Here is a 19,892-nt window from a genome sequence, read left to right on the forward strand (position 1 = left end):
AGTGTAAGTGACCTGCTTAAATCCTCATAACATTGTACTATTGAATGGTAGGAAGTATCTGAAAAACCAATTTCTTATAGAGAAAGGGCATGTCTTTCTTAGTAGAAATAAATAGATAATGTATCTTTGGGCCACAGATGCCCCCGCTTGTAAATAATACCAGTCAACGTCCATATACAGATACAAGATTTACATAGTTGTGACCATTTTCTTTATCATTATAAGCAAAAATGCATAACATATGGTCATGGCAAACTAAAGTTAGAGAATGCAAAGGACAGGTTTCTAAATGTTTCCATCTATAAAGGTGCATAACTCAAGAACAGTAAAAATGACATCATCCAGTTTTAAACTTGATCTGTGTCTTGTGGTAATAAGAATTGTGTATCAGTTTTATAAGAATTGGTCGTAGCAAACTAATGTAAGAGAATGGAAACAAAAAAATCATAATTTTTTATGTTTATAAAGGGGCATAACTCATGAATGGTATATAAGTGAAGCCATCCAATTTCTGACTTGATCTGAAAAATGTTAAATATGAAGCATTTGACCATATATATAAATATCTCACAAAGTTTACCTCATTTCCTGTTTTGTGTCTTGATTGCCACTTCCTGTAAAAGCTAATTGTTGGTTCACTTTTAGAATTGATGAAATGTTTTTAGAATGATCTGTGTCACTACCTGATGACAAACCTATTCTACTAAGAGCAGCTTTAGGTAAGCGACCCCTGGTCAAGGGAACATTTGTGTCTTTCCTCAGTAGAGTGTTAAGTCCACTGTTTTGATTTGACAGAGCTGCACTTGAGTCAGATTCTGAATCATCAAACTGTCCTGGGACACCTCTGTACACTTTTTGTCTAGCTCCACCACTGTCCAATGAACTGGACAATACAGGATTATCTCTTAGTTTATTAAAAAGGGATGTATTAATTTGAGGACTAGTTGAGCTTTTATGATCAGAATCAATATCAGAGGTAGAACTTGGAGATGATGGTGGCAAACGAAAATTCTTAGCTAATCTTAGAATATCTAATTGTCCTCTACCCCTGCCTGTAGGTGTCAATGCTGAAGATACTGGAGGTGCACTTCCTCTACTCAAGGTCATTGGTGAAGGTGATCTTCTACTTGAGGTCATAGGTGAAGGTGACCTCTCTTTACAAAGGTTTAAAGGTGAACTAGCCCTTCCTCTTCCTAAAGTTATAGCTGTAGGAGATAAACTTCTCCCTCGTGATAACGGTTCTGTGTCACTGTATGAATTATACACTTGTAAATTATTTCTATTTATATTCCTCACATCACTCATGCCTGTGTCTGAAACATTTCCTGACAATGATAAACATGGTTTTGTAATAAATCTGGAGTTTTCATTTTTTCTCTGAGATCTAGTATCTTCACTTGTTAAGGAATCCTTATCACTAATATAAATCTGTTTATAGTCAGCAGCATCTTCAGATCTTCTTTCCCGTCTTTTTGTGGGGGACATTTTCATTTTTGGAGGTTTTCCTATAAGAGTTGAACTTGAACTACTCCCCTTATAGTTTGTATCAGATAAATATTCTTGACCTGTAAATTGTTTCAGTGCTATAATATCGTCAGTATCAGAATGTAATGGTGAAGGTGTATGATGCCTTCCAAATATTTCACTGTCACTGAAACTTGCGTTCTGTTCTTCAGCCAAAAGGGTCTGCAAGAATTTGGTATTTCTGGTCATTGTCGTTTTTGATTGATCTAAAAATGATAAATCAAACATTTTTACCATCATTTCATCATTATGAAAATGCTGATCATATTACAGTATCCAAACCATACAGCATCTGATGGATATAGCTATGACAATTCTAAAAGTATGATTATTATGATATAATACATAATCTAAAACATTTTATCATATTCTGACCATACATTAAAGGATGATTTCACATGGTAATAATGTATATCGTCTTTAGAATGGCTAAAAGAAAAATTCAAATATAAAAAAAATATCTAACTTATTACCAGACTTATCAGTTGATACCAATTTCAGTCTTTGTTTTGAACCAGCCTGATATCATACCCATGCATGATCTCCTTCACTCAAGCAAGAAGTTTTCTTACCACAAGCTAAGAGGTGATGTAAGAAGGTGAATAGTGTACACTGTAGACAGCAAACAAGTGTGTATAAATATTAAATAGTCATTATATACAGTCCTACTAAAAAGCGCACAGGAAAAGAAAAAATGCCCGGGGAAGGAAAAACTGCGCCCGGGAGAATAAAATAATGTTTTTTCATTTTTCATTGTGATATCGTTTTTAAAAAACATGTCTTTTGATGTCTTACATTTTATAAATCCAGCATAAACTGTGAATCATTATTATCGAAATAGCATTCATATATTATTGTTTAAATTGAAACATTCATACTTGTTTTTGTGCCTTATTACAAATGTCTATTATCTGAATTTGCAAAATACATATCTAAAATTAAAAAAATCAATGTGCATAACTACTTTCATCGACACAAAGTTGTCTCATGCCAATACAATACCTATATATTTTCCCCAGGCGACTTTTCTTTTCCCTAGGCACTAATTTTTCTTCCCCAGGAGCTTTTTTCTTATCCTGTGTGCTTTTTCTTCACCTGGGCGCATTTAAGTAGGACCCATTATATAAGACCAATATAGTGACACAACCACTTTTTATACATGCAATATTTAATGATCCCTTTTTTATATAACTGTTCTACTTTTACCTTGTTAATGATTTTTCAGATTAATGGCTATTAAGAAGGTATTTTGTGATGTTTTTTAAATAAATATAAACATTCTCATTAAAGTACTTTATATCTGATATTTCACTTGAAATTTCTGACAACTGTCAATACCAACAACATTTGAAAGCTCCTGTTATTTACTACACAATTATGGTTATAAATGTAAAGGAATATAAGTTATGACTTAAACCCTTAAGGGAATACGATACAGTAGCAGGGGCAGATAATAACTTTTTCAAAACTGTTCGTGTTGTTTTCGCGACGTTGGTAACCAGAACGTTGTAATTTTGCGATGTTTCTAATAAGAATGTTAACATTTCGCGACGTCGCTTTAAAAGAAGTCATATTTCGCGGAATATTCACTGACGTCATTAATTTCAGTTGCGCGAATTTCAAAAAAGTACCTGCTAAAAAAGTGGCCATTTCTAAAAGACGGAGAAATCCGCCGAAAAGCAGTGAGATTAAAGGAAATACTTGAGATAACAAAAATAAATCAAATACAATTTTGCATAACGAAATTGAAGAAATAGTGATAGACACAGAAAAGAGTATTGACAGTATAACATGGAAAGACGGAAGAAGAATTGTGGAGCTTTTTAGTCTGGTACTGAATAACTGTCAAAACTGCACAGCCCAGCGGAATCTGCTCAACGTAGAGAAAGAAAAATTGCAAGGAATTGGGGTCTATCTTACTATTCGTTGCTTAAACTGTTACATGCTGAAAAACATTTTACCAATAACACAATTCGGAACAAAACGACCTGCAATAGCTAATTATGAGTATTGGTAGCTGCTTAACGTCCAGCGGCAAATATTTAATTGCACATTTATGACATCCAAATGTTATTTCAATGAAACTTAAAGAAATGAGAAAACGTATGAACCCGTGATTAATGAGAAAAAATTAACAAAATCTATATCGCGTAGGGTGGCCGAATCGGGTCTGGTGTCTGGTGTTGAAATCCACACACAAAAGTCATTACTACGGCGTGTTGTACAGCTGTGCAATATTTTTCATGACGAGAACAGTTATTTTCATTTATTGATAATGAATTCGAAGTAAATAATACTATCTTGAATTGAAAAACATCAGAATCAAAATAGTTAAGTTTGTGTCTTTTTTTTCTTTTTTTGTTAAGCATTTGGCAGCCTCCAAATTTTACGGAGAATTGTCATTGTAAGACCAAATTTATCAGACTATCAATGAAATAACAAAACCAACTTCAAGTGCGAGACCCTCATTGGTGGACAAGGTCGTATAACACCCCTATTCGTAAATAAAATAATAATAAATAAAGAGAGTGTCTCATCCTGTTCTGGACTTGAAATTGGTACAGAAAAAAAAAATTGCCGATTTTAATTGATATTTTAAAAACATATAATATTGTATGTGTATGTAGAAAAACTGTCAATAAAAGTCCGTTAAAAAGATTTCAAAAAAATATATTGGTGTTTTTGGTTTGAATTTAAGCAAAATATTACCAATAGATGCAGAATTGTCACACGTTAGTTTGTTTAATTGGTTGTATTCTTTTTGTATATGAAACTGGATGTAATAGACCAAAACAAGAAAATGCCCGTACACATGCTGTTAAAAGGGCTTGTAATTAAATGGTGTCTTTTGGTATTGTTCATCATATTTGTATTTAATTTGTTCATTGTTTTGTACTTAAATCAGGCCGTAAGTTTCCCGTTTGAGTTGTTTTGCATTTGTCATGTAGGGGCCGCTTTCATAGCTTACTATGCGGTATGGGTTTTACTCATTGTTGAAGGCCGTCCGATGTCCTATAGTCGTTAAGCCATTTGGTCTCTGATTGAGATTTGCCTCATTGGTAATCATACCACGTCTTCTTATTTGTATTAGCATGTCCCTATTGTACTTCAATGTATTGAGAGATAAAAATTGAAGTATCGGCAAATGTACACTAATCATTGCAGACAGACAGATCAGAAAGTGTACACACGTTAAAACTCGTCGTATAGTTAGACGATCGGACAGACGAACAAAGTATTTTCAATATAGCTCTACTTCTAGACAAACAAGTACGCCAGTATTCATACGTATACGCCGTAAAAAAGGTTATGTAACTTATCTATTGATAAAGACATCGTTCAATATTATTCTCTTATACCGGCTGCTGTACTTCCTATGAAATATTATATTACAACTTCATTTTCGGTCGATTGGGGCAATAATGGCATGAGTTAAATTGCACGAAACAGCTCTTATTATAAAACAAGAAGTACTGCTTATAATTTAAATTTGAAAGATGATTATCTTTTGAATGTAAAAAAAAATCAAAGTACGTCGGGACCTTTTAAAGTTGACGATACGGTATCGGTTATACTGTTGTCAATTTATGGTATCGCCTCACTTAATTTATAGTTGGTTCACATTTTGTCATGTCAATAATGTTGTCTATCCTCTTACAGTACATGAAGCAATTTAGAACTAATGTCTGACGGAGATGCACCTTTATACTTCTATCAGATTTTCTTTTTTGCCGAACATCTGACAAAGCAATCTGCTAGAATCCTTTTTTATAGTCTTTTTTTTTTTTATCATGAAAAGGTTCCTGTCCAAATTTCGTTTCGTAAATGTTTAACACAAATGTTTTTCCATTTTATGATTAACCATCTTATAAACTTTTATGATAAGTATCAACGCTTTGAAAAACACCGGCACATACTTGACAGCGAACTCGTGTATGGCGGGAATGATTACACGACGTTGTTGCGATTAAAACTTAATTTAACGTAATTTAGCGCCATACTGACAGACGTTGTAAAAAATTAAGGTATATGGCTTTTATTGAAAAAACAAGCACATGGACCCCATTTTTTTTCTTTTGCAATCAATCAAGTACTGTTTCAAGAACACTCCGCCAAAATTTCAGGAAAAAATCAACGATCAAATTTTTTCTGCACTTCCAAAAAAGACGCAAAAATATGGTCAATTTCTTTATTTCGGATATAGCAATCTTAATCCGGAACATGATGATTTGATTTAACCTTAAACTTGTTTCAGCATGTTGATGCCATAGATCAAGGGAATATTTTACAAAAAACCCGGTTAAGTTATGACTTTTCGTTCAAAAGTATTGTTACTTTCTTTAAAAGTCATAATTTATGAAATTTCAGGGATTTTCTTCCAAATATGCAAATTTCGAACCAAATTATCTCAAAAAGTAAGTCATGAAGGTATTTTTTTCTTTGCATATTTGAAAAGTACACATTAAAATTAACCTTCTATCAAAATTTTAAGAAAAAATCAACGAGGGATCTCTACTGTATCGTATGCCCTTAAGGAGTTGAGGGGGAAAAAATCCCCTTCCATTTTTCCCTGTTTCAAAATTTTTTTTATACATTATTTTTATTTATACTCATATCAAACATCCTTTTTTTTTTTAATTATCATCGATAAAGCCCAAATTTACCACCATCCAATCTAAAAAGGGAGCTGCTCTAATTTCTTATGATTTGTGTCACTTTAAAGGACTATAATGTGGTTGACAAAAATTGGTTACTTATATATATTTACTAATTCTAAGATATCCCTTTTTAATCATAACCTTACCTGGAGCTACCTGACCATCCGTTTCATCAGGGACTGCATATCTTTTTGCAACTAGAAAATCATTGAAATTATAAGTTTCCCCGCCTTTATTGAGGTATAAGATGATATGCATCATTCCCATGTTGTCTGTGTATAATACCTTAGCACTAGCTGAGACTGATCCTGTCAAATAATATAGATTTTACAAACATGAATTAAGAAGTTAGAACAGAAATATGCTATTGTGTTAGAACAATCTAATTTTTAAAATTGTACATGGTACTCACAAAGGGCTCTTTCAAACTAGAGGCTCTGAAGAGCCTGTGTTGCTCACCTAGGTCTATATGCATCTTCAAAACTGTAGACTACTGATTACAGTTTCTCTGTCTTATTTATTTTTTTCCAAACAAAATAAAACTTTGGATGAGATAATGGTTACCTATATCATTGGTTTAGAAGTTTTTAATTTCTTTAGTTTAGACAAGAGACATAATTTAAAATTTAAACTTACTTTTTACACATGCTTCCATACATGTAGTTGCAGAGTCATCCCACTTTAAACATGATCTAAAAAAAATGTTTTAACATATCAATAGTATAATCAAATGCAATCATTTAAAATAAAATGTATATTTCTCATCAAAATCCTGCCTATTTACAACTGATATATGTTCCTGAACAGGAAGTTTTTATTAGAAAGATTCCCAATTACTTTTCCTAGATTTCCTCATTATACTTAAAATTGTACAACTGGTATTAAACAAAAGTCACTTTTATAAAAATAACATAAAGAATTGATGTCCATGTATTAAATCTTTATCGAATACTGGCTCTTGGCCATTTAGACTGATATACAACAGATTAGGCAAATGCTTTAAATCATTGTTATCTTTCCGATCAGATAAGCACTTGGCAATCTAGGATCAAGGCGGGACAAAAAATTGCTTGATATTGTGCATTTTTTTCATTCATCATTCAGTCAAAAATAAATGCTGAAACTGTCCATGGGACACAAATGATGCTCCAGCTTGAATATCATATAAAGACATAACTGAAAAACGGTTAAAGTGACACTACCCAAATGTGTATTTTTTCTCAATTTTGTGGTGTAAGTATTGTGTACAAGTTTCATAACATTTTGTTGAGGCAAACTTAAGATGTAAAGAAGCATAACTCTAGAACAGAAAAAGTGACACCACCAAAATTCAACTTGATCTGCATTTTGTGGAAATTAACATTGTGTATAAGTTTTATAACATTTGGTTGAGGCTAACTGAAGTTAGAGAACGGAAATGAAAAATTCAGCACTTTTTTTCAATTTTAAAGGCCATAACTTTAGAACAGTTAAAGTGACACCACCAAAATTCAAATCTAATCTGTGTTTTGTGGTAATAAGCATTTAGTATAAGTACTGTTACATTTGTTTGAGGCAAACTCAAGTTAGAAAACAGAAACCAACTTTGGGACATAAAAATGGACAGGGGGACAAGGGGAAAACTTAATGCCCCATCCACGACAGTAGGGGCATACAAATAAACAATCAGGCAGATTAAAAAAAACTATCTCAGTAGGGGAAATTAAAAATCATTTTCAGTGGCCTTACCACAGAAAGAGGTATATATATATATATATATCAATCTTACTTTTCTGCCACTGACAGATCTTCCTGAATTGCCAGTGTCAAGGCCTTCACACCAAACACAGAGCACTCTTTGATCTGGAAAGGCAGCTTTAGGAACCTTTCTAATGACTTGCGTATCCTGAAATAGTAAATTCAGAACAACACTCTCACAATGATACTGTTTCTTCTTCAGATATTTAACAGAAAAATTAAGAAATATTTGCAATGTTAATATAAATGTGAAAAATAAATATGAAATCTGGCATTTCAAATTACATTTTAAAAACATTCTACAATGTAAACAAATCTACTTAAAAGTTACAAATTTGTCAGTTATTTTTAGAATTACACTAAAATACACACATTAAATTTTAAATTAAGCATAAAATAATTCAAACTGATATATAAATAAGGAGAGGTGGTATGATTGACAACTATTCACCAAAGTTCAACTGAACCAACTTTTATACATTGTTATATATATTGGTTGGTCAAAAGATCTGAAACCTTATCACAAGGTAATAGCAAATTAGAGAATTATTTCAACCTCAAGACTGACTTTGTAAAGGAGGCCTATTTATCAATTAAAGATTTTAGTATAAGAAGAGCTATATGTAAAATGAGAATAAGTGCTCATGATCTTAAAATTGAGAAAGATAGATATAATAAAAAATACATAGAGAGAACTCAACGTCTATGTCATCATTGCTTATCACATGGATCAAATTCTATTGAAGATGAGACCCATTTTACAGTAAATTGTCCATTATATGATGAACAGAGGAAATTATTATATGATAAAGCTACAACTTTTTGTACTAATTTTAAAGAACTACCTAATGATAAGAAATATTTCTGGCTGTTCACAAATGAGCATTTACCAACTCTCATGTGCCTAGGAAATTACATTATTAAAGGGTTAGAAATAAGATCCAGATGTAAACAAAATATATGAAGTAATTTAGTATTTTATTGTTATAAGATTTAATATAATAGTTATATAAAACACATGTTGTGTTAGGCTCTGATCCTGTTCATAACGTTAAAGTATGTATTAGTTTTCTGTTTTGCTTTTTCCAATCATATTGTGTTGTAAAATGATGCCCTTTATGGGTTCTTGATTAGATTAATAAAATTCTTATCTTATCTTATCTTCTTATACACATTCTTTTTCAGTAGATTTGTTATTACTTAGAAATGTCTTTCAAATGCAACAACAGTTACGACACAAGATGTACTATTCTTTATATATTATGAAGTAATTCTTATTCAAACACAGAATTACAGTGATTATACTGTGGGTGATTGAGAGGCAGTTTAACATACGTTAAGTGTTAACGCTATTTTAAACACCGTTTTCATTTATCAATTGCTAAAGTAACTATATCTTTTATTAACATTGATCGATTATTATGTAATAAGTTTTCATATTGAGTTGAAATTACACAATTAAAGGAAATAGACGTTGTTTACTGCCTGTCCATACATTGAGTTTACCAATCAGTCACACATACATTGTACTACTTACCATCTGACACTTATAGACTCAGTTTCTCCACCTTTACCAATCAGTCACACATACATTGTACTACTTACCATCTGACACTTATAGACTCAGTTTCTCCACCTTTACCAATCAGTCACACATACATTGTACTACTTACCATCTGACACTTATAGACTCAGTTTCTCCACCTTTATCAACAAAGTCACACATACATTGTACTACTTACCATCTGACACTTATAGACTCAGTTTCTCCACCTTTATCAACAAAGTCACACATACATTGTACTACTTACCATCTGACACTTATAGACTCAGTTTCTCCACCTTTATCAACAAAGTCACACATACATTGTACTACTTACCATCTGACACTTATAGACTCAGTTTCTCCACCTTTATCAATCAGTCACACATACATTGTACTACTTACCATCTGACACTTATAGACTCAGTTTCTCCACCTTTATCAACAAAGTCACACATACATTGTACTACTTACCATCTGACACTTATAGACTCAGTTTCTCCACCTTTATCAATCAGTCACACATACATTGTACTACTTACCATCTGACACTTATAGACTCAGTTTCTCCACCTTTATCAATCAGTCACACATACATTGTACTACTTACCATCTGACACTTATAGACTCAGTTTCTCCACCTTTACCAATCAGTCACACATACATTGTACTACTTACCATCTGACACTTATAGACTCAGTTTCTCCACCTTTATCAACAAAGTCACACATACATTGTACTACTTACCATCTGACACTTATAGACTCAGTTTCTCCACCTTTATCAACAAAGTCACACATACATTGTACTACTTACCATCTGACACTTATAGACTCAGTTTCTCCACCTTTATCAACAAAGTCACACATACATTGTACTACTTACCATCTGACACTTATAGACTCAGTTTCTCCACCTTTATCAATCAGTCACACATACATTGTACTACTTACCATCTGACACTTATAGACTCAGTTTCTCCACCTTTACCAATCAGTCACACATACATTGTACTACTTACCATCTGACACTTATAGACTCAGTTTCTCCACCTTTACCAATCAGTCACACATACATTGTACTACTTACCATCTGACACTTATAGACTCAGTTTCTCCACCTTTATCAATCAGTCACACATACATTGTACTACTTACCATCTGACACTTATAGACTCAGTTTCTCCACCTTTATCAATCAGTCACACATACATTGTACTACTTACCATCTGACACTTATAGACTCAGTTTCTCCACCTTTATCAATCAGTCACACATACATTGTACTACTTACCATCTGACACTTATAGACTCAGTTTCTCCACCTTTATCAATCAGTCACACATACATTGTACTACTTACCATCTGACACTTATAGACTCAGTTTCTCCACCTTTATCAACAAAGTAACACATACATTGTACTACTTACCATCTGACACTTATAGACTCAGTTTCTCTACCTTTATCAACAAAGTAACACATACATTGTACTACTTACCATCTGACACTTATAGACTCAGTTTCTCTACCTTTATCAACAAAGTAACACATACATTGTACTACTTACCATCTGACACTTATAGACTCAGTTTCTCCACCTTTATCAACAAAGTAACAACTGAAAGAGATAAAATGTCTATAACAATTGAACATATAATTGAAATTCTACAGCTAGACAAAATATGCAAACATCCTCTAAAGGTATTAATCAATTAAGTATTGTTTATCTAGAAAGGTAAATTTCCTTCTAAAACTTTTAAACAAATGAGGAGGTCTGTTTTGACCTGGAAATTCCTCCTGGAATTTCAAAACTTTCATTTACAGTGGAATGGAAAATAAATTTCATACTATTCTACTCTAGGGAGGTTCCTAAATAACAAACTGCTACAAAAAGCAGTAACAGCTAAGTCTGTGTATTGGTAAAGAAAACCTGAAAAACCACTCATTTTAAACATTTAAAAGGCAAGCACACAACTTCATTTCCTGAAGAATCTATGCAAATATGGTTGAATTATATGTGAAGCAGTTTCAATAAGTTAAGGATCAACAAGTCTGTGACCATGACTCTATTGCTAGACCCTATTAAGCCTTGCAAATAAACAAGCATTATCATTATTTCCTCACCAAGCTTCCTGTCCATATTTTCTGGCAAAAACACCCTCATTCCTTACTCTGTACCACTGTCTGTCCCTTTGTCTGAAAGCTATACAAATTTCACCCTGAAAGTAGGAAAATGTTGTAAGAAAAAATTGCTAGCATGTATATATCTATTCTACATCATTCTTTATTTTTCTACTACTGACATTTCCTGAAAACCATCAAATTGTCATGCATACTTTATTTCACATAAAGTCTGATTTAGTCATTTTTGGCAATTATCTAGCAACAATTCAAATTCCTGTTATTTTTCTACTGAAGAAAGTCATAAAAATTAGTTGATCAGTATCTTAAAATAAAAACAGAATGCATCTAAGGACACTAATCTTATTATTGCCTGTAAGCTTTGAATTTTTTATAGAATATGGTGATCTCTCAGTGGTGGATCCAGAACTTTTCCTAAGGGGGGCACGCTGACTGACCTAAAAGGGGGCCCACTCCAGTCATACTTCAAGGATTGCCTATATATTCAACCAAATTTTTCCAACGAAAGAGGGGGCCCCCCTGGATCCACCTATGTCTCTAGAATGGTAAATGGCTTAATGCCCAAATTTGATCTCAGTCTGCTTGTTGTAGTGCTTAGCATCAACTATGAGTTTCATGAAATTTGGATGTACAAACTTAATTAAAATCTTTCCAAGTTATAAAGGGGCATAACTCTAGAACAGTTAATAACAGAAACCCTGCCAAATAATGTATGCAAGTTGCAGTATTAAACATTGTGTATGAGTGTTACAAATTAGGATGAGGCAAACTTATTCCTGTTTATTTTCAGAAAAGTGCTTACTTTTGATGGTATGTATTGCTGTTGGACAGTCTGTTCCTGGTTATAGACTTGATTTAAATCTTCTTGCAATTGTAGAAAATGTTGATGTTCAAAAGATGCTGTTTCACTATCTATTTCTCTACAGAAGAAGTGACCTGGGCTGTTTATCTGTAATAAATTGTATAAATTGTAATAAAATTGGATACAGCTCTGAATTTGGATTGTGAATAAATAGTTGACACAGCATAGGTTTCTGACACAGAATGAATGTGGTTTAATGAACTTAAAAATTTGTTTTTGCTTTTGAGCAATTCACTATGCTGTTGAATATTAATCCCCTCCAAAAAATGATTGAAGAAATTTTCTATTTAATTTCTAAAATCTGAAATGAGAGAAAAAAACATAGACTACTACCAAAACCCCTTTTCAAAAATATGCGATACTGAAAATAGCAGTGCCCTTATTCATCGCCGGCATTGACCAGTACAGCACATCTTGTCCCTCTTCGGAAAAGTAGGTCACATCTTCCTTAAAACCACCGGAATTGGTCAATTTTTGAAGTAAAATACTGTAAACCAACTTATTTTCACGACTTTTGCGAGTAAAAAAAATCCCAAATATAATTATCTCGAATATGTCAAACTATGTTGATTATTTCTTAATCAACTATATCAAGTAAATTTGAGTTAAATAATGAAAAAATAAAGTAAATATACCGGTATTTAAAAAATTATTATTCAGACATTATTTCCTATTCATAAATAAAGCTTCTACTAAATGCAAAGATTTATAAAATTCTAAAACAAATTGAAAAAGACATTGATATCTAAATACATTGAAATATGTTAACTGCAAAAAAATATTTTTTAAGCCATTTCCTCATTATGCTCTGTATAAGGCCTAAATTAAAATATTGTTTGTTTGCCCTTTTCCGACCCTATGTTTTGAAACAGGGTAGGTAGGTAGGTAAAATATTTTATTTTTTTCCCCAAAAAAATAACTTGGCTCGGTATATTATTTGTCATGGGTAGGCAGGTAGGTAAAATATTTTATTTTATAGATACAAAATCTGCATAATGTCATTTTTTTCTGTTTTGTTTTTGCAAATAAGTTTTCCGCTGGGACTATTAGTTTTGAAAAAAAAATATATAAGAGATAACTCTGTACTGGTAAGATAATGTCCGGGCAGACATATATTACTAGTAGAAAAAGTCCCTAGAGTGTTACAAATTTCGTGTGTGCCTTTTTTTCCAATAAAAATGCTATAAGACTTAAAACTCAATTGTCACGTATTTTGCATCACATTTATAAATGATCTGTATGGAAAACTTGGCGATTTTACTGCCAGATATTCTCCACTTTACAGGGTTTTGTCACTTTTGGTTCATGTCAGATATAAATAATTTAGCGGCATCGTTAACATAATCATTCTGATATGCGGATCACAAAAGGCCATTCCTACATAGAATACAACGTCCGTTTACAAATTAGTTTGTACACACGTTAATACTTTTGTATCAAACGAACTTTTTTGTACATGAACCCTGCTCTTTAAGTTTAAAGGTACAGAGTAATGTACTTCATATCATGATTTCAGAAAGCGTTCAACATCGATTTCAAACAAATGCTTTGAAACTTCAAATGCAAGTGTTCATGTCAAACGCTCAGGTGATACCAAACGGACTGGACCTTATACGTAAAGATAAAACCCGAGGATTCCGGTAAAAAAGTTTTGAGCGGGAAATACAAATATAAGATTTTTGGTAGGAACGAAAAAATAAAATAAAATAAAATCTTGCTGGTAAATACAAATAAAAGATTTTCAGGCGGAACGAATTGATAGGGTCGGTCGGTAAAGGGCAAACAAACAATATTTTAATTTAAGCCTAATGGTTTTTTATTCATCATAAAAAAGTGTCTGTCCAAGTTTCTCAAAATTCTTGAAGGTTTGAAAAAGTTACGTTAGTTTGAGCGGAATTTAAATGACTGATTAAGATATGCACTACAGGTAGAAATGGTTGAACAAGTAAACTTATGATTGTGTTAATTTACCTCTAGTATCTGGATAGAGATCATCTTCTTTGCAATATGATTCTAAGCATCTATGACATCATTCATATCTAAACTAAAAAGATGGTATCATTAAAACTAACAGGAATTAAAAGTTTTACTACTAATTGTTACAAAGATATACTCAATTTCATCAGAAGAAGACCTACTGAAACCTTCTAATGCACACATCCAGTAAAATTAATTTTTTGGTTGTTTTTTTCAAACTTAAATATGATTTAAAAAAAAACACAATGGTTAAAGAGATTTCTAACCAAGGTATGTGTTGTCCAAGTCATAACAGTATGCTGACTCTAGAGGTGGGGAAGTGTGAAATGATTGCTTCTCTTGATTAGTATATACTAGGGCAGGCAACCTGTAAGAGGTTGGGCTAGGCAAGTAGAACTTTACATCAGCTGGTTGGAGAACAGACTTCAAGCACAAAGGTCACAGGTTTGAGTCCTAGAAAAACAATGTGATTTTCCAATGAGAATCAATACTATTACAGACATACATTGTAATTTACAGAATAATTTTAAGTATTGTTGATCAAAAGTTACAAGTAAATATTTAACTTTGGTACACTGAAAAATTTAGTTATTGTATGATGCTACTAGAAGTTCCAAGTCCCTTCACTGATAAGGTGTATTACTATAAGTATCATCATGTATTGTATTTCCACCTACAATGTACTAACATATTTCTCAGAATTTTCCTTTTATATGTTTGAACATATACAAAATGTACATGCCTAATATTTTGCAAGTCACTAGTATACTTGTGCATAAAATAATTGTATCTGTCAGAAATACATGAAATATATTTCGATATTAAATAACTTTTTTTTAATTTGAGTTCACTACATCAATGGGTCCTTTGTTGAAAAAAATAGCATCTTATGTTTTCGACCTATACAATGTCGGAAATGACATGTTGTACATCTGGAATCGGTTATAATTTGATGCCAATGTTTATTTCAAATTATTTAATTAAAGTGTTAGAGGCGATCAAACTTATGACCTAATGAACTAAATGGTTATATATATTCAACTTTTAAGATATAAAATATTATTTTGATGTCTTTATTTGACTGGTTGTACACATTTCACATGAGGCATTTTGGAAGCCTTGTATGATCTTGTATACAGTCATGTTTTTGTTCTATACTTTAGTTAATGCATTGTGAAGTGAGTTTGGTGAGTATTGTTTGTAATTTCCACTGACAGACTGTTGTTTTTGTAAATTAAAATAAATCTATATTATATTTTTTCAACAAAGAGTTGTACTCAAGGATCATGCCCATTTCCGTTTTTAAAAAAACTTTTAGTATAACAACTAGTCATGTGATTTAATGACCTGAATAAAAACTTAAGTGTAAAAAGACCTCTGGCATATTTCTATAATATTTGGTAATATTCGAAGTGTGTTCCAATGTCTTGGCAGTCAAAGGGTTAATAACACCATAGGAATCAGAAGTTCTATCATTTATTATTTACAGAATTTTATTGATAGACTTCCGATTCGTGGGATTCCTGTCGCTTCTCTAAGAGAAGCTCTATTATGGTCGACTTTATTATTTACAGAATTTTATTGATAGAACTTCCGTCCGATTCCTGTGATAACACTATATTATTTATGTTCCAGACCGTATGAGTATTTCGACCGTACGCGTATGGTCCGGACCGTATACGTATACTCGTACGGTCCAACCATACGCGTACGGTCGGACCGTATGAGTATACGCGTACGGTCCAGCTGACCATACATGTTTTGGGATCATATGGGTTAAATTCAAACAAATATTTATCAAAATCCTTATTATTAGTTATACAAATTGTTATTATTACAATAAGATGGATAAAGTGAATAAGCGAACAATTGAAATTGAATATTTGTTTGATTTTATATCCGTGAATCATTTTGTGTTACTTTGGCCCAAGGTGACACTTGCTTCCACAAGGAACGTCATATATTTTTTTACATTTTTATGCATGTTCCTTTGCATATGCATTTTTTTGTAAAGTTCCTAAATATTCTTCAATTTTAATGTGCGTATTGTTATGCGTTTACTTTACTACATTGGTTAGAGGTATAGGGGGCGGGTTGAGATCTCACAAACATGTTTAACCCCGCCGCATTTTTGCGCCTGTCCCAAGTCAGGAGCCTCTGGCCTTTGTTAGTCTTGTATTATTTTAATTTTAGTTTCTTGTGTACAATTTGGAAATTAGTATGGCGTTCATTATCACTGGACTAGTATATATTTGTTTAGGGGCCAGCTGAAGGACGCCTCCGGGTGCGGGAATTTCTCGCTACATTGAAGACCTGTTGGTGACCCTCTGCTGTTGTTTTTTATTTGGGCGGGTTGTTGTCTCTTTGACACATTCCCCATTTCCATTCTCAATTTTATTCAACAATTGTCCTCCCACATTTATGTTTACTTCCGAGAATTTCAATGAGCATACTTGGCTGAAATTCATGAATTACTGACATGCTTAATACAGGAGATTAACAGATTAAATAAGCGTGATTTTTTTTAAATTTAAAATATTAAGTTTTTATTTCAATTACTATAATTGAAATTTTTATATTAATTTGAGATAGAAGTTATTTTGATACTTCTTATATATACATTTGTATGTAATAAACCTGACCAACTTCTTAATATTTGTCAGACCGTACGCGTACGGTCCGACCGTATGCGTATTTTGAAAAAGTACGCATACGGTCCAGACCGTACGCGTACGGTCCAAATACTCATACGGTCTGGAACATTTACACTGTGGGCTCTTGTTTCATGCCATTGTAAATTTCCCTTCTTCGTTCTTTAGTATACAGGAGAGGGTCTTTACAATCCCCCGAAACAGCCAGGTGCTTTGTAACTTTATGCCTTGGAAATAATATTAATGAAAATATGACTATAAATTATATGCTTGAAGTTTTAAAAAAGGCAAATACAAAAGCATCTTAACATGCTTTGAGGAACGAGAGGATTGCAAAACTTACATACGTAACTCTTTGAATCTTCTTTGCAAGGTTCAACATTAAACTTTTATTTAAAGTTGAATTTGTTTTTCCATACATGTGCCACTTATCATCTGCAGCATCCAGGGGAACTAATCCGAGGAAATTGAAATTACAATTAGGACAGCTCGACCCAAAGACATTTCGGACTATGACAAGTCGGCCACCAAATACATCGCCGTGTACTACTTTTCCCAAAATAGTTGATGAGTTTTAAAGTTACGTATCCATCTCGTCCTGTGTGGTGGAAATAGTTGGTGTCTTATCGCTGATGGGTTTTTCATATCACGGTCCGTTTTATAATGGCTACGGTTACATGGAAATGTAACAATAATAAATTATTATTGTTACATTGGAGACTAAATGCCGGAATGCATGGTTGGGTAAGGACCTGTTTAATTACGAATGTAACAATAATTATTGAGGCTACGGTTACATTGCGTTATTGTTACATGAAAAAAAGCAATGTACGATGGGACTAGTAATATGTACTAAATAATAAAAGTTAAGGACATTTATTACATACATTTATAACATACAATTTATTTACTGTAATTTTTTATTTACAATGACAATTTCTACAAATCCAGTAAGTTGTTTTTAAAGTCCGACACATTTTTGATGAACGAAATTACGTCCTCCACGGATACGTGTACATACAGAATTTCTTAGTATTTAAGTTACAGTTAGCAAACTTTGCTTTTGATTTTCAATTTGCGTCAAGTTATAAAGCTGTATGAAATGTATGTCTTGATATTGTTTCAGTTTCATTTAAAACGCATCCCAAGTTTTATTTTTTTTTCACCATAAACAAAATTGGTCCAAAGTATAATGACAGTAATAAGAGTAGGTGTGCAGTTAAATACCTTAAAAAAAAAAGTGAAACCATTGAACTATATTTTTCGCCTTTGACAGTCACACTCCTAATCTTGAGTAGTACCTTAACAGTGGCGGATCCAGGGGGGGGTTCCGGGGGTGCGCACCCCCCCTTTATTTTTGCCGATCAATGCATTTGTATCGGGACATATGTTTTGCACCCCTTGCACCCCCCCCCCTTTGCCCTGGGTTAGCACCCCCCTTTCGAAAATTCCTGCATCCGCCCCTGCTTAAGAACATCAAAACCATTAATACGTAGTAAAACTATTCAAGTTGTACACCATTTGTTGAATAATAATATTTTATTATTTATCAGTATTAAAGTACAAGTATTGTTTAGTACATAATTATGAAAGAATTAAGCAATACAACTATAGAAGATTTAAGTTTGATCAATCTAGCGTACATTGCTGTTTTTCATGTAACAATATTAATAACGTAATGTAACCGTAGCCTCAGTAATTATTGTTACATTTGTAATTAATCGGTTCCTCACCCAACTTTGCATTCCGGCAATTAGTCTCCAATGTAACAATATTATTTTTATTATTGTTACATTTCATGTAACCGTAGTCAGTGCCTTTTATAATTGGCACTGCCTGGCTATTGTTACATTGATATGTAGCCTCAACAATAAAAAAAAAAGTTATTGTTATATTGGGGACTGATTGCTGGAATGCAGGGCTGAATAATTACAAATGTAACAATAATATTTGTGTCTGCGGTTACATTGTGTTATTGTTGCGTTCATGCACTTCAATGTATGCTGGGACTAACTACGTTTTGAATAAAACTAAAGAACCTATACTAGTATTTAAATTGTAATACAATTTGCATCCAATTTTTTTTATTTACAAATGATAACAAATTTTCAACATGAAAAAAAATTGGTCTTATAGCATAAGCAAAAAAACTGACTACAGCGGAATTACATCACTAAAGCAGAAAGGGGAACTTGTAACAGACACAAAACAGAAATCTGATGAACTCAACAGGCAGTTTCAATCAGTTTTCTCAGAACCAAACAAAAACACTGCTATCGTGAATTTGAAAACAATCAGTACATGCAAGGATTTGTATAGTAAGAACCTTCTTACTATACAAATCCTTGGTACATGCAACAGAAAACAGCTTACCCTGCCTTGCAAAACATCAATATGTAACCATCCAAGGTATCTCCAAAATACCTTTTAATTTAAATCCATCAAAATCAAGTGGACCAGACAAACATAAGCCACGTCTCCCTCCTGGGGGAGTTAGCACGCAAAAATACAAGGAAAATGGCTTTTCATCCTGACAAGTGTAATGTTATGTCCATCAGGCGAAATAAAATAAATTCGCATACAATTCACTGTACTCATTATACATTCAATCAGACCTATAACGACATAGTCACATAAACACCACCTGTAACAAGACAAACAGTTCACTAGATTTTCTCAGAAAAAAATCATATAACTTCAATTCCACCTAAGTAAAGGAACAGCCAGCATATAAATCTCTAGTCAGACTATCACTAGAATATGCCTGTTCAGTCTGGGATCATTACTTTACTGAGGA

The 19,892-nt window shown here is 32.7% G+C and overlaps 1 protein-coding gene across 6 annotated transcripts in view; it reads right to left on the bottom strand.

Moving 5' to 3' along the window:
• The window catches only part of LOC139523874 (uncharacterized), an 88,234-nt gene extending 70,679 nt beyond the window's left edge, over positions 1–17,555 (bottom strand). For 2 of the 6 annotated variants that reach the window (XM_071318243.1, XM_071318240.1), the window contains exons 1-9: positions 17,443–17,555; positions 14,439–14,511; positions 12,408–12,554; positions 11,588–11,682; positions 11,031–11,081; positions 7,951–8,067; positions 6,819–6,874; positions 6,329–6,490; positions 581–1,730 (exon numbers count right to left, since the gene is read on the bottom strand). In XM_071318243.1, coding sequence (XP_071174344.1) covers positions 581–1,730; positions 6,329–6,490; positions 6,819–6,874; positions 7,951–8,067; positions 11,031–11,081; positions 11,588–11,682; positions 12,408–12,554; positions 14,439–14,462 — 1,802 coding nt within the window. In that variant the 5' untranslated portion in view covers positions 14,463–14,511; positions 17,443–17,555. Of the gene's footprint in view, positions 1–580; positions 1,731–6,328; positions 6,491–6,818; positions 6,875–7,950; positions 8,068–9,592; positions 9,726–11,030; positions 11,082–11,587; positions 11,683–12,407; positions 12,555–14,438; positions 14,512–17,438 lie in introns of those variants that run through there. The other 4 variants (XM_071318242.1, XM_071318239.1, XM_071318241.1 and 1 more) reach the window with 3 other exon arrangements.
• Positions 17,556–19,892: the final 2,337 nt, after the last annotated feature.

Source organism: Mytilus edulis, chromosome 5 (assembly GCF_963676685.1).
Source record: "Mytilus edulis chromosome 5, xbMytEdul2.2, whole genome shotgun sequence".
Taxonomy (NCBI): Eukaryota; Metazoa; Mollusca; class Bivalvia; order Mytilida; family Mytilidae; genus Mytilus; species Mytilus edulis.